Here is a 15,295-nt window from a genome sequence, read left to right on the forward strand (position 1 = left end):
ACCGCAATTCCCTGTAGGGGGGAAAAATGTATATAGATTGCATGCTGTAAAAAAAAAAAGTAACGGTATTTTTCACAGTACTGAAAGGATTTAAAAAAAAATTAAGGTAGGAAAAATATAATAGTATGAGAAAGAGGAAGTAAGCACAAAAGGCTGCGTAGAAAGAACAAAATAGTCATTTTCCAATCTTTTTGTGTACATTGTCCAACTGTGTACCAGTTTTATAGATCGTTAATTGTGGTTTGCTCTTAAATATTACAATTATGTATGTTTACTGGTGTGCATACATACACTACTGCTATTTGCATAAAGTTTATAAATCTAAACAGTTTCTAACGTTCTAATGTCAAATAAAGCTATTCGTCATGACCTGAAAATTATTGTCAAACTAAAATGTGTCATTTTAATTTTTCAGGCAGTAGTATTAGATATATTACCTTGAAGTCAGTAAAATCATCCATGCAATATATTCTTAGGATGTTTTGTTATTAACAATACCCTGTGCTGATGGCTTTTCTCATCATTAGTGGTGCAAAAAAGTAGATCTTTAAGCTGTTGAGATATATGTATCGGACTACTGCTAATGCTAACCCTTTCAGTACCATAGGGAAGAACAATTTTTTGGCACTTAAAAGCTAAGGACTATATACCCCTCACCCTCCTTACTTTGCACTAGGAGCTCCGAACATCTTCAATCTGCAAAGAAAAAAAGTCAGGGGTCACATGAGTTCCTTGTTTATTACTGTCCTACAACTTATTTTTAGATTGTTTTCTCTTACCTTTTCTTCTTTTGCTGTTTTGTGCGCTTGTGCTTCAGCGTTGAGTTTAGAACACCGGATGCCTTTTCTACACTAGCAGTTACTACACGCTCAATAGCCTAGAGGGCTTATTTTTCTGTGGTTTGTGATGTTAATGAGAGGAGTGTATAGTGTGACTCAGTATCGTATAAATGACGCAGAGAAGTCAGATGCAGCCGGTCACACAGTAAGGCAGGAAGGGAAAAAAAAAACTTGCCTAACAAAGACAATTGGTAACAAAATCCTTCCACCCCTCCCGCACATAAGAACATCAGATAGAGAGAGAGGGTGAATATCCAAAGTGGAAAAGAATAGAGAGCACATACCCAGAGAATACCATCCAAAAAACACCTTAGGCATAAGTATTGGGGATTGCGTCACTCTATACGTTCTGCCACTATGTCAAAGTACCCCAGGTTTATCAAGTCCTATCAAATTGTACATGGCTATATTCCTTACCAAGAAGCTGAATCAGAGGGAATGCAATGCAGTTAAACCAAAATGAAACTCTCAAACATTTTAAGCCTTCTCTGGACACTGTTAATGAGGCACCTGTGTGGCGGGTGGGCTGCTAAACCCTAAGGTGTGGTCAGGACCTGCAAAAAATGCATAGATAAAATATACAACGTAAAAGGCATACATATTCAGATTCCTGTGCTGGTACTAGGATAATACTGTAATGACCAATAAGTACACAAAACAAAGCGACAATGCAGCCCATACCCAGCTAATAGCATTTAACATAAAACAATGGCTTTATATAGTTCTATCTATGGTATAAATATTGGGGATTCCTTCACACTATATGGCCATATAATGCTTAGCCTGCCACTGCGTTAAAGTACCCTAAATTGTGCGAGTCCCATCTATTTTTTTATAGCAATATGTTAAGATAGAAATTAATGGTTACCATGAGACTTGACTTAACCACATCTTCTGGCAAGGTGTGTAAAGAATAAAGAACTAAAGAAAAATACGGAATACGGTTGGGTCTCATTATGAGCGAGGTAGACAAATAGTTTAAATGAGACATTAAATGAAATTTAGGATGGGCAATAACTTTGGTAAAGGTGTGCCACTTTCGGTTTTGCTAAATTGTTGAGATCCATGTTTTATTACAGAGGCTGGGTGGCGTTAAGAGTATTCTGGTTTATGGAATATTAATATAGGCTGAGCTTTGATTTACCATAATGTCACTAAAACAAATGTATAAATCTGAGAAGCTGGTATTTCTGAATCATAGGATTGCAATATTTCTACCGACACAGCCAAAGTGATGTTGAAATGTGGGGCCAACGGAAGTTTCTATATGAACTTGTTGCAAAAATATATTGGGTAGAATGGGATACTAATAAGAGAATGCATTTAAAAAAAAATGTGTAAATAATAGCTGTATGAACTTTGTCCATAGCCTACTGAGGAACTTTAGGGTTAGTTATCATACAATGTTGTAGTTGTTACTAGCCATCTGTGATTTGAGCTGTTTACCAATTATTGTCCGGAGAGGGATATCTCATATACATTTTCGTCTACTGAGTGTCAGCATAGATTTCCCAGGACTGAGTTCTAATGAGTCCAGAATTGGTTATTTACCCACACAGCCATGAGTATGGCTCTGTATTCTACAAGATATGGTCTACAGCAACTTGAGAGCTGATGAACAGTTTTCTGTTCCTGAAACTTCTTCAATGTCCATCTCGCTGTTGAAGACATCCAGGAAAAAAGGATGTATTTTACAATTACTAAAATCAGCTTCTGTATGGAAATCATGCAACCTAAGATTGGTAAATGGAAATCCACTAAGAGAAGCTAAATGGCGTACAGATAGAGTGTATATATTTAAAGTATTAAAATGTAAAGAGAAAATAGTAGTAAGTATGGTAATTCCCATGTTTTGGAGGTCAGGGGAATGGGCTTATCTAAACAGTAATTGCTTACAATTTTTCTCCAATATAAACATGACTTATTTTTATCTTAGACCTAGAAGGCCTTCACTATTATGTTCTGCATCCAAGGTTCCTAGTCAACACCTCTCTGGCATGAATTCTTGTGAAAGTTAATTGAATTTTATTGGGTAGGGGTGTAGACATCTTAGTTATCTTAAGGAGTGGTCAGGGCTTAGACTTGATCACCTAAAGAGGTGTCTCTGAATGCACCAGTGACTCGACTCCACTGATTCCACCTCCACCGGCCACTGGACAGATGACCTGGAACAGAATTTAGTTAGCAAAAGTGGGCAGGAACTATATTGGGCAAGCAAGGGTTGCCTCCTGGCAAAACTACTGATGGCGGCCCTGGGGAGCGGCACGCTGGCAGAATAAGCGTAGTTGGATGGTGTGCTTTGTGAATGTGTGCCACAAATGTCAAATGGGGGAAGCGCAGGCCCTGTCTTAGTCTCCAGAACTCCACAGGTCATCCAGGTAAATCTTCACTACTAACGTATCGCATTATGGCTCCACCATTCGTTACTCTGCTCTTTTGCAGCTCAGCCCTCACCGACCCACAACCATGGCCAGAAAGCAATTAAATAACATGAATGATACATGCTACATTAGCATCGGTGTTATTGTACTGAAAGCTTACTCATGATAACCAGTATTTGGTTTATAGCAAGGATTTGCTTGTATTCACACTTTAATACACACTTTCCTGGCTGTCATGAACATATTTACTTATCTTTGGGGGCTATTATAACGCTGTGACCTCAGAGGCCTAATTCACACTATTTCCAATGGATTTTTAGTTGGTGTGGTTAGAGATGTGGTTATGGGGTGGGCTTTTTATGAGATTTATTAATAACCCTTTAAGAATGATATAATCCAGTTGAAAAATGAAATTTATAAACGTATCCTGCAGATGAAAACACTAATTCAGTCTGCAACAGAAGCCTCTCTTGGGTGTAATTACTAAAGGGAGAGCTTTGATTTCTACTCTTAGGTCTTCAATATGCACCATGAAGGTCCAACCCCAGTGAGATCCTGTTGAAGGGATTGGCCATGTATCATGTATAGTTAAATCAGTAAAGGTTCTTCAACATCTCATCTCCCTTTGAAATATGCACCTCGTAGGTCATCTCAGCCATTCTTCACAGAGAGACCTGCCCTGCTGCTCGTTTCCAATGGCGAAGTTTGAACGTTTAATAAACGCCACTGTGTCTGGTCTCGTCCTGATATCTAAGTAACCCATCCAGGGAAACAATTACATGATAGTTGCCTGCGTTGGTAAGCATTTGTTATGTGCGTCCAGAATTCAATTCACAACCACCTAGCAAGCATTTATTTAAAGATTTCTTCATTTCCCGTATATTTCATTAAGTATTGATTCTTCATCGGCCCGCATGTGACAATTCTCGGCACATCTCTAAGCAGGCACCAATCTTTTCACAGTCTTTACCTACAGTACGGACTTCCTCTTTTCGTCCGACAAACACGATTTCCCAAAATGCTGTGCGTGACGTACGCCGGAAAGACGTCACATGACTGCCGGTTTAAAGGTGAGGCCGGGTGTTATATCTCTGTATATTATACCTTTAAAAAAAAAAATAAAAAAAAAAGGGATCCGTGCTATGTAATGTAACGTTTAGGTAATTCCATGTTTGTAACGCGTGACTTTACATCTCCGTACATAGTTTTGTGCCAACATCTGCATGCTGTCGATCACTGGTTGTGTCTTACGTTCTCCGTAAACCCCTGTGAACGATGTGATTGTCCTGTGTAAAGGATATGCGTTTCCTGGGCTTAGTAGCTCGCTGCAGCTTACTGCGCCTGTCATTTTATCCCTGCTACTGTTTGCATTCTGCTAGATGTGTCCTTCAGAACGCTGAGGAAGGGGCAGAGAAGAAACATGGATAACCGCTTTGCCACAGCCTTGGTGATAGGCAGCGTACTGTCCCTTTTGTCTGTGATCTACCTATCCACCGCAGTGGGGACGGTGTCGTGGTACCACTACTTCACCCCTTCCGTCCTTTCAAACTTAAGCGAGGCTGCTGCAGCCGACTTCCTCATTGAAACTGATGAGAAAGCCTATACCGATGCTCTCTTTCGCTGCAATGGCAGCCTAGGTCTTTGGAAAATGTGCATCCGTGTCCCCCAACACAAATTGGAGCAGCAGCATGGTGAGTACTTTCTTAGTGTTCTTTTATCGCTAGTTTTCTCCTTTTATTATTGCCCATTTCAGGTACCCTGAGGTCCATCGCTTTGTGCAACATCATCCTCGTCTAATCAATGAGAGTCAGCATTTGGAGTCGCTGTAGTGATTTTCCATATGAGGGACAAGTATGGTTGAGATCTTGTCTGCTGGAAGTAAAGTCTGCATATTGATTAGTGCATAGCACTGTTAAATTCATTTCTCACATGGCCCTAGTTTGTGTAGGACAAGCGTGTCATCTCTGGATACATAAAACTACGGCAGGAGACTTCCTTGGGGCACCAGATTGTGGAACCCTTAAAGGGACCGTCTTCCTGACTACCCATCTGAAAAAAGTGCATATTAACGTACTCTGTGGGTACTTTAATATGCATTCTTACAAGATGAGAAAAGAGCACTTACATGGGGTAGAAACAGCCTTCTCACTGCTGCAGATTCTCTCTCCCCCCTCTCCTGCCTCTCTCTCTCTCTCTCTCTCCCCCTCTCCTGCCTCTCTCTCCCCCCCCTCTCCTGCCTCTCTCTCTCTCTCCCCCCCCCCCTCTCCTGCCTCTCTCTCTCCCCCCCTCTCCTGCCTCTCTCTCTCCCCCCCCCTCCTGCCTCTCTCTCTCTCTCTCTCTCTCTCTCTCTCTCCTTCTCCTGCCTCTCTCTCTATCTCCCCCCTTCTCCTGCCTCTCTCCCCCCCTTCTCCTGCCTCTCTCTCTCTCTCCCCCCTTCTCCTGCCTCTCTATCTCCCCCCCTTTTCCTGCCTCTCTCTCCCCCCCCTTCTCCTGCCTCTCTCTCTCTCTCCCCCCTTCTCCTGCCTCTCTCTCTCTCTCCCCCCCTTCTCCTGCCTCTCTCTCTCTCTCCCCCCCTTCTCCTGCCTCTCTCTCTCTCTCTCCCCCCTTCTCCTGCCTCTCTCTCTCTCTCCCCCTTCTCCTGCCTCTCTCTCTCTCTCCCCCCCTTCTCCTGCCTCTCTCTCTCTCTCCCCCCCTTCTCCTGCCTCTCTCTCTCTCTCCCCCCTTTATCCTGCCTCTCTCTCTCCCCCCCTTCTTCTGCCTCTCTCTCTCCCCCCTTCTCCTGCCCCTCTCTCTCTCCCCCCTTCTCCTGCCCCTCTCTCTCTCCCCCCCTTCTCCTGCCTCTCTCTCTCTCACCCCCTTCTCCTGCCTCTCTCTCTCTCCCCCCCTTCTCCTGCCTCTCTCTCTCCCCCCCTTCTTCTGCCTCTCTCTCTCCCCCCTTCTCCTGCCCCTCTCTCTCTCCCCCCTTCTCCTGCCCCTCTCTCTCTCCCCCCCCCTTCTCCTGCCTCTCTCTCTCTCACCCCCTTCTCCTGCCTCTCTCTCTCTCCCCCCCTTCTCCTGCCTCTCTCTCTCTCCCCCCTTCTCCTGCCTCTCTCTCTCCCCCCCTTCTCCTGCCTCTCTCTCTCCCCCCCTCTCCTGCCTCTCTCTCTCTCCCCCCTTCTCCTGCCTCTCTCTCTCCCCCCCTTCTCCTGCCTCTCTCTCTCTCCCCCCCTTTTCCTGCCTCTCTCTCCCCCCCCTTCTCCTGCCTCTCTCTCTCCCCCCTTCTCCTGCCTCTCTCTCTCTCCCCCCCTTCTCCTGCCTCTCTCTCTCTCCCCCCCTTCTCCTGCCTCTCTCTCTCTCTCCCCCCTTCTCCTGCCTCTCTCTCTCTCTCCCCCCTTCTCCTGCCTCTCTCTCTCTCTCCCCCCCTTCTCCTGCCTCTCTCTCCCCCCCTTCTCCTGCCTCTCTCTCTCTCCCCCCCCTTCTCCTGCCTCTCTCTCTCTCTCCCCCTTCTCCTGCCTCTCTCTCTCTCTCTCCCCCTTCTCCTGCCTCTCTCTCTCTCTCTCCCCCTTCTCCTGCCTCTCTCTCTCCCCCCCCCTTTCTCCTGCCTCTCTCTCTCTCCCCCCCTTCTTCTGCCTCTCTCTCTCCCCCCCTTCTCCTGCCTCTCTCTCTCCCCCCCTTCTCTTGCCTCTCTCTCTCTCCCCCCCCTTCTCCTGCCTCTCTCTCCCCCCCTTCTCCTGCCTCTCTCTCTCTCTCCCCCCCTTCTCCTGCCTCTCTCTCTCTCTCTCCCCCCCTTCTCCTGCCTCTCTCTCTCTCCCCCCCCTTCTCCTGCCTCTCTCTCCCCCCCCCTTCTCCTGCCTCTCTCTCTCTCTCTCTCTCCCCCCTTCTCCTGCCTCTCTCTCTCTCTCCCCCCTTCTCCTGCCTCTCTCTCTCTCTCTCTCCCCCCCTTCTCCTGCCTCTCTCTCTCTCCCCCCCTTCTCCTGCCTCTCTCTCTCTCCCCCTTCTCCTGCCTCTCTCTCTCTCTCTCTCTCCCCCTTCTCCTGCCTCTCTCTCTCTCTCTCCCCCCCTTCTCCTGCCTCTCTCTCTCTCCCCCCCTTCTCCTGCCTCTCTCTCTCTCCCCCTCCCCCCTCTCCTGCCGCTCTCTCTATCCCGCCTCTCTCTCTCTCTATCCCCCCCTTCTCCTGCCTCTCTCTATCCCCCCCTTCTCCTGCCTCTCTCTCTCTCTCTCTCATATTGTAGCATATTGGCAAAATATACAATATTTCTCAAACAAAACTCATCATTTTGTTTTGTGCAGAATTTTACTGTCGCTATTATTCTGGGACTCCTTTAAAGCACCTCAGAGATTATCTATCACAGTGTTTTGTATTTTCCTTTTGCAAATGCTCCCAAGCATGTTCAATGGTGGGGACAGTTTTATTGTATGTTTAGGATCGTTGCCTCTCTTCCATGTGACTCAGAAGTCAGAATATATGGCGTGCCTCTCCAGAATAGAGCGGTACTTCTCTTTGGTCAGAGTATTTGATCTTGTTCAAATCACTAACTCCAGAATAGACAAAGTGTCTCGGCACCTGGATATTTAATTTGGGGTACAGTCGTGCTGGAATAGAAAAGGGCTGTTCCCACAAAGTTGGAAGCGCAGCATTGTCCAAAATAACTTGGTATGTCTCCTTCAGCATACCAAGGGGTTATGGACAATGCTGCGCTTCCAACTTTGTGGGAACAGTGGCCTGCACAGAGCCCTGACCTCAACCCCATCGAACACCTTGGGGATAAACTGGAAAGAGATTGTGGGCCAGGCCTTCTTGTCTAACATAAGCGCCTTCCCAGAAGAATGGAAACTGTTTCTAGCTCCAAAGGGGTCATAAAAGTCCTTGTTGGTGTAATGGTCAGGTGTCCTAAAACTTTTGTCCATATAGTGTATCATAGCATAATTTCACATAAAGGTTTAACAAAGATATGAAAAATTGAGTTAGGCGTGTTAATGTATACTTGCATAATTAACTTTAACTTGCCAATTGTTTCTTTCCAGTAAAGGATCAATCAATATATAATTATATTTTCCTTTTTCAGAATGTTTATCATTGAAAACCTCTCTGATATTTACGTATTGTGGTTTAATGTTGCAGTTAAATGCTAGAGTATCATGAAAACAGGTGCCTGCATTATTCAGGAACATGGCCGCAGAGTTAGAATCCTTGTCTAGGGGAGGCATAGCTCATTAGAAAATGCTGGAGTTTTATATAAAATGTTATTGTGGGGAAAGGTTTGTGGCCTTACAGTACTTATAATAAGACCTGTACCAAAGGTGACAGCAGAATACGCTTGTATTAATCCACATTAGGGACAGTTTAGTGCTCCATGCAGCCTCGCCAACAAATAATGCATATTGAAGCACTTTGTAAGTACTTTAATATTAATTCTTCATTCTGTTAAATACATTACATTAAGGAAAATCTCCAGATTGGCACTTTGCCCTCAAGCAGCAAATGCAAAGAGAGGTTATAGCTAGTGCGCCCCTCATGTTTATGTGATCCTAAGACCCCACAATGCTTTTTTTGATGCAACTGATTACACTTCATGTGTGTACTTGCCTGGCAATACCATCTTTGACTTTCAACCTTGTTTATATGACAGAAAGCCCATCTGTTTCGAAATGCATTTTACTGTCGTTTTCGGATCAGTTTTTGGAAAAATATCAAGATCCTGGAAATCATAACACTGAGACCGATTTAGTGCGGACATGTAAGTAACAGAAAATGCTGGAAACACTGAATCTCAGAACACTGAGACCCAGGATCTGCCTCCTGATCATGTGAGGTTAACACCATATTTTATTTACAGATTCTTTAGCATTACTACAACAGAAAAAGTGAAAACTAACAAAATGGTAATTGACAGTAACATTAACAGACTTATAAGTCAAAAGGCAAACTTATACAGAAGAAGGGTGCAATGCTCTTGCAAGTTTACAATTGATGGGGAGGCCAGAATGTTTGCCTCTTCAAAAAAATAATAGGACCCTATTCATGTCATCATGACCTGATCCAGGGGTGCCATCTGGTTACAGGAGAGATCCATAAAGATCCCAAATGGATCTCTAATCATAAAGGGATATATTTAAAAGCTTCCCTTTGCTTGCCCCCTAGTTTGTATGTAAAGGAGCATTTGGGGCTCTCCAACACATTAAGACTTACATATTCAGGTTATTGCACAGTGTTTTTATATTTTAGCACAAATATGTGTGCATATGGCTTAAAACAAAGGCCTTTTGCCATCTGTGGATTAAGCAGCTTTTTTATATTTCAGATCTCTGGCGCTGTCAGTTTTTGCTTCCATTGGTTGCCCTTGGACTTATATTTTTTGGTGCAGTAGTGGGTTTTGCTGGGTGTGTGTGTCGGAGTTTGTACCCTGCGCTAGGGACCGGAGTCCTACACCTCTTAGCAGGTCAGTATCATGCCAGCAGCACATTGCTCTTCAGTTTCTCCATCTATGGCACAGCTCATTCATTATGTATGCCTAGCATCTATTCTCGTTACTGGTGAACCAGAAGAAAGGGTCATAGTTTAATTTTTTTCTGTATCTGTTTGTCACTTACTTTTCTTGCAGGTGTTTGCACTCTGGGCTCAGTTCTGTGTTTCTCCAGCGGGGTACAGATGGTACAAGAGAGACTGCCTCTTCCCCATGGTGTACGGGGAGAGTATGGCTGGTCATTTTGCTTGGCTTGTGTCTCTTCACCCTTGCAGGTCATGGCTGGTGCTCTCTTTTTGTGGGCAGCTCGGGCCAGTCGTCGAGAATACACTCTAATGAAGGCTTACCGTGTAGCATGAGTGGTGGGTACGCATTGTGTGGGGATCAATCGGCCATCTATGCGAAACATGCACTTATAAACATATGCACATGTAGATTTTCTGGTGTTGATATGTGGGTGTATGGTGCTGCCCACAGAATTTAACATTTTTATCAGTTTATATTCCCTTGGGAAAGGGGCACACATCATATAATTATATATTATTCCCCCAATTGCAAACATCCTCTAGGGGCTTAGTGAATAGAGGGCTTCTCCCCCTCCCAGCTGTCTCTACTGAAAGCATGGCGGGGATTGTTGCACATGCTCAGTAGCTCTCACTGAAGTTGATGGAGCAAGAAGTTTACATATTGATGTTTCCACGTTTCAGTAGATGCTGCCAGCTGGCTTCATTTTCCAAATCTATTTTGCCTACAGTAAAATGCATTGGAGCCCATGAAAAATGGACATGTGTTAGAAATACAATCTTGAGGATGAGTGTTCCTTTTAAAAACCAAACCTGTAGTATTTTACAACCACTTTTTAACACTAATAAAATTACTATAGTTCACCTAATGTGCAAGACCTAAATTCTATAGGATAAGGGGTTTTAATACAGGTTACGTTTTGGGTGTGTGTATTAAGTATATGTAATAGGGAGCAACCTTCCCTTTTTGTACAGTATGTTATTTTGTAAGTATTTTTTAACATGAACAGTTGTATTGTATCTGTTTATAGACAATAAAGAGTCAGTCACCCAAACATAAGCGTGTTTATTATTTATAGAAACATATACAGTACCCAATAAACAAGTGTGAAAAAAGGGGGGTCATGGAGGCTTCAAATAATTGTATGCGGCTGTCCATCCGGAAAGATCCCTTAACCGTAACTGCTCAGTGATTACACATGTGCCGTGGACTCTCATGTTGATGTGGTGGGTCTCATAAATGGTTCATGTAGTGTATCAAATAGTCTTTTAGCCTAAGAAAGATGAACAAACATTTTGGAAAGGTTAGAAGGACATACTAACCAATAACAAAAGAGAGAGTGAAATTGAGAGGTAGTCGGAACCACAGCAAGTCAGAACCACCTAATCTGTCGGCTTTTCCTGATGTAAAGAATTCAGTCTTTGGTCTTGAAATCAGGATGGCTTGATGCCTGTCCCTTGCATGTAAAGCTAAAGGCTTACCTTTTGCGGACCAAGCCCTGGGCAAAGAGACAAATCTTCACGAGAAGCATTAGCAACATCAGCTAAAGTCTAAAAACAAAAAAAATATATCACACAAAGCCTATTTGTAACTACAACAGTACATGTTTGAAAGTTGGAACAGCCTTGCTTTGTTATAAAGATTAAGTTAGCAAACTTAACATTTGTCTTAATGTGTAAGCAGACACAGGAATATCCACAACTGTAACACAGTTATAGAGGCTGAAAAAAAACATGGAAAAAAGTGTCTGTTTAAATGTTTTTTCAAACGATTCAATCTCTTTTGGTGTTCTGTTATAGCTGCACAAAAATACTGACCCCAAATGTAGAAATCAGAGTGCAGCTATCTGTCTTATTTACAGATCGTATGGTTGTGAGACAATCCATCATCTGAAATTGAAAGAGTAATACGTTAAGATACAAAATACATTTATTTTGGTGCAATTAACAATTCGAATGTGTATAAATTTCTATAATCTTGGTTGGGAAGGGTCGGTTAGGAGCATACATCTTGCATGGTCAGCTTGTACTGCTTTGTGCCAGTGTGGCTGTGGGTAGTTAACACAAAAGGAAGCTCACTACAGATGCCACGGGGCTCCCAGACCCTTCCACTTGGGGAACAACAAACCTCTTATGACATCTTCTAGTTGTTCAATTAATCTCACCCTTGGCATGAAGTCTCTCTCAGTCCTCTCTTTCAAGGCATCAGCTGGTTTCTGCTCATAGCATTTATAGGTCTCTAGGTAGCGTGCGGCTTCTTCTGGGCTATGGGAAAAGTGGCTATGATAAGAAACAGCTCATGCTGTCTTAAATTGATTACCCCTCCACCCAGCTTCACAATATTGTTTGTTACATCTTTTTTTATTGGTTTCAAAAAGTTTATCTCAATAATTTGAGAAGAATGCTGTCAGTATCAGAGACTAGACAGATTAACGTAGTCAAAACAGAGTATATAATTGTGTCATATTCATTTCTTGGACAAAGTAATATACACATGCGGTCCACAATAAAGTAAAACTTCAAATTCTAGTGATTCTCTTTGTGTCATCTACCTTATCTTACAAACTTTTCACAGTCAATGTTTTTCCTCCTCTTACCTCCAGCTCAATATTAATGTGCAGTCAGACAGGATGCAAATTTTTGCCAATTCCTTTAAGGCAAAATGAGGGTCTTTCTGAAACAGTGTAAGGAAAGGTCAGAAAGTGACAAGAATATGCCCAATAGTATCCATTCTGCATACATAAAGTATTATGTATAATTAGACTCACCACATCAACTTGTACCAGAAGCACACGAAGTGCATAAGACTGACCAAGAGACTGCAGGCGAGTATGTATATATTCCGGGTTCAGATTGTGATACCTCAAGCTGTAAGAAGCACATTGCACATATAACTAATTTGGATTGTTAAATTGATAAAATTAAGTAATACGAAATACAGGCGTTGACTCAGGCAATTCATGAATGCATTAAGATGCCACTAAGAACCTGCCTTTTAGGTTTGACCGTAATACTTTTCCAGCCTTAAGTGAAAATTTATGTTGAAAAAGCATCCGAACTATGAAATAGTAGTACACTTGCAAATCTACACTTGGCGTCATACAAAAAAAATATTCTACTTACCTAAGGAAAAGAGCACAGCAGGTTTCCCCTAGTAAGTAATCTGGCACAATGTCACCAAACTCCCAGGGCACATTTCGCACATGTTTAAGGAGTGGGTTTCCTCTCTGTGTTCCAGTAGATAAAGTAAAGAAGCAGGTTTACATGAGAAGCACACATACAGTCTGTAAAAGCTTTGTTCTTAATCAGGGATGACAGAGGTCTGATCTAGATCTACCGACATCTATTGAGGACTGCACACTGATAACTATCTAGATATACTACATTTTAGCCTGACGTGCTTACACCAACTCACAGGGCTTCTTTAGTAGACAAAGGTACCCAAAATACCATGACTGAGAGCCCATAGGCTTGCAGATAAATATTTGTTTATTATTGGAACTTGAATTAAAACATGTTTTAGAATGGACTTCATAGCATTGCCATAAAGAATCAGCAAGGTGTTTGAGCAAGGAAAGTCACCCAAAATATCAAATAACTGACAAAGGCAGGTCTGCATATAAAAGCTCCTGGAGGCCAGCCTCCTTCCTACAGACTATGGACCCTGGTCTTGTAAAGGGGTTCTGTTTTTGGGAGGGGGTTTATGTGGGGTGTGTTACTCTACATCGGGTGAGGATCTACAGGACAGATACCGCCAGTTTTGCACCAAGACCTGATATTCAGCCATTTTCAGCCAAAAGTCAGGGAACCGCCATGTTTACCATCGTCCCCACAGACTACATCAGCGACCTGCTAGTGGGCCGAGGTGGGCCGGGTACAATACTGAGCCATGTACAAAGGAGGGCCTGATGGAGAACTATGTGTGGCTTGCTGTGACTGTTGTATATAAATTACCTCCATGTACTGTTTAAATACTGGTGTGCCTTCAATAAAAGTCACTCCTTTCACCTCAACATTGGTTCTGTCTAATGCTTGGGGTGGGCTGCTGTAATAACCCACTGTCCTTTTACGGACAGTACATGCGCTGAATACACTATGCTACGGCTAGCCACAGTGCCAATGCTGGTTCTGGTAGCCGAAGGGCTTAACCACAGGTGTATCAGAAGGAAGCGTAGCTAGGCGGGAGTACCCAGTTCCCATCACAGAGATAAAACCAGGTTTTTGTCAAGGCTAACCTAGATTACTGTATATAGCACTGTATATAATGCTTTAATATACACATTACCCTTTAATATACACATTACATAGCATTAGGCCTAAGGCGGCACACTAGTACTGTACAGTAAGCTTTGTTTTAATAGAACAATAAAATGCTTTTGAAAAATCTAAACAAATCACATGCATTGAAACAAGCTGGTCTAGGTTACCCTGTATACAGAGGACGTAATCACCTGTCGTGTGCTGACCACAATGCAGCTTCTTCCTCCACCCGGCTTTGTGGCTGTAGTTGGAAGTTGTCCTTTAGGCAGGGCCGTATCCTCTCTCGGATCGGAGTTCTTCGCAGGTTGTTTAGGTATTCTAGGCTCTTGCCGGAAAACGTAATCAGCATAACTCTGACCCGACGCCACCGGGACCGCCGACGTCGCTGTTGGAGCTTGGAAAAGAGAACGTACCTGGGGTGGCGGATAATGAGAAATAGGGTTCACTGGGAAATTGGTTTTTAAAGTGATACTTTCCTAAACACCAGATAACTGTGCTTAAATAACCAGAAATAAGGTCTTTTACCTGGGACAATTCTGGCAATTGAGAGGGAATTATGAAGTTCTTTGGCTCTGTTTCTTTTGTTTTCTTCTCCTCTTGGTGTGACTCCATCCTGTAACTGTTAAAGAGCAAAGGCTTGCATTTCCTAGTTAGGCACAAGTGACATTATAAAAAAAAATGTATATTAAATTAATCAAATACCCCCCTTTAGTACACCTGCACGCAGGGAAAGGACTCCGCTTCTGTCTATTACACCACACGTCATGAGATTCCTCACAACATATTTGTGCAGAGCCAAGATAAACCGGCACTTTTTAAATGAAGCTAATTCTGTTTTATCACAACGCTTTACTACATACGTATACTGATACAAAGCGTACGCACAATAACTCAACAACCCAAACAATATACCATCACGATCAGATTAAAAAAGATACCCCAACATCATACTTTGGGAATACTGATTAATAATACTGAGACGTTATAGTTGACCATCATACTTTCTGCCCGTCGCACACGGTACGCGTAACAAGTAAAGACTAACGAGGAAATTCTGCGGAAACATTGCATGCTGGGTAATGTAGTCCTCCCTCCTCGTCTTTAATCCTATTTGTCGCTGAATAAAAGTCGGCCCCACTGAGTTGTCATCATTAATGAGTCGAGGAAAATTCACGTTCTTTTCTCTTATCATAATGCTGACCGCGCGTTAGCAGTAGATGTGAATTTACTCCATTGCGCTACAAACAACATTTTAGACAGTCGCTGATATAATCGAACTAGTAATATGAATTTAAAAAAAGTACATTTAGTAATGCTTTTACATATTGAGTCTCACGCGTGCAACGTC

General features: G+C 43.1%; 2 protein-coding genes across 6 annotated transcripts; one reads left to right on the plus strand and one right to left on the minus strand.

Annotated features, from left to right (window-relative positions):
* The first annotated feature begins 4,640 nt into the window (after positions 1 to 4,640).
* LOC149298881 (claudin domain-containing protein 1-like) lies at positions 4,641 to 10,023 on the plus strand. 5 transcript variants are annotated; one of them, XM_089486965.1, is made up of 5 exons: positions 4,641 to 4,911; positions 8,381 to 8,393; positions 8,835 to 8,938; positions 9,503 to 9,640; positions 9,803 to 10,023. In XM_089486965.1, exons 1-5 carry the CDS (start codon positions 4,641 to 4,643, stop codon positions 10,021 to 10,023), a joined length of 747 nt encoding a protein of 248 aa, XP_089343091.1. The 5 variants fall into 5 exon arrangements, with proteins under 5 accessions (XP_089343091.1, XP_089343089.1, XP_089343092.1 ...); XM_089486963.1 differs by lacking the exon at positions 8,381 to 8,393 and having other exon boundaries at positions 4,641 to 4,926; positions 8,831 to 8,938; XM_089486966.1 differs by lacking the exon at positions 8,381 to 8,393 and having other exon boundaries at positions 8,831 to 8,938.
* Positions 10,024 to 10,901: 878 nt separating this feature from the next.
* LOC149298882 (DNA excision repair protein ERCC-1-like) lies at positions 10,902 to 14,559 on the minus strand. Its single transcript, XM_089486753.1, has 9 exons — positions 14,473 to 14,559; positions 14,139 to 14,360; positions 12,811 to 12,914; positions 12,456 to 12,555; positions 12,285 to 12,361; positions 11,853 to 11,952; positions 11,506 to 11,577; positions 11,170 to 11,238; positions 10,902 to 10,961 (listed from the first exon to the last, which is right to left on the minus strand). Exons 1-9 carry the CDS (start codon positions 14,557 to 14,559, stop codon positions 10,902 to 10,904), a joined length of 891 nt encoding a protein of 296 aa, XP_089342879.1.
* Between the last annotated feature and the right edge of the window lie 736 nt (positions 14,560 to 15,295).

The sequence above is a fragment of the Sceloporus occidentalis genome, unplaced genomic scaffold (genome assembly GCF_023333645.1).
Source record: "Sceloporus occidentalis isolate IW3139 unplaced genomic scaffold, rSceOcc1.0.p SCAF_30, whole genome shotgun sequence".
NCBI lineage: Eukaryota > Metazoa > Chordata > Lepidosauria > Squamata > Phrynosomatidae > Sceloporus > Sceloporus occidentalis.

What these genes read in the sequence shown, in the direction of transcription:
- LOC149298882 (XM_089486753.1), bottom strand. Translation starts at nt 14,559, where the DNA reads ATGGAGTCACACCAAGAGGAGAAGAAAACAAAAGAAACAGAGCCAAAG. An exon ending in TTGTGGTCAGCACACGACAG is followed by an intron (nt 12,915 to 14,138) that starts GTGATTACGTCC and finishes ACTGGAACACAG; the next exon opens with AGAGGAAACCCACTCCTTAA. An exon ending in TGCTGTGCTCTTTTCCTTAG is followed by an intron (nt 12,556 to 12,810) that starts GTAAGTAGAATA and finishes TGCTTCTTACAG; the next exon opens with CTTGAGGTATCACAATCTGA.
- LOC149298881 (XM_089486962.1), top strand. Translation starts at nt 4,641, where the DNA reads ATGGATAACCGCTTTGCCACAGCCTTGGTGATAGGCAGCGTACTGTCC. An exon ending in GACCGATTTAGTGCGGACAT is followed by an intron (nt 8,939 to 9,502) that starts GTAAGTAACAGA and finishes TTTATATTTCAG; the next exon opens with ATCTCTGGCGCTGTCAGTTT. An exon ending in AGTCCTACACCTCTTAGCAG is followed by an intron (nt 9,641 to 9,802) that starts GTCAGTATCATG and finishes CTTTTCTTGCAG; the next exon opens with GTGTTTGCACTCTGGGCTCA.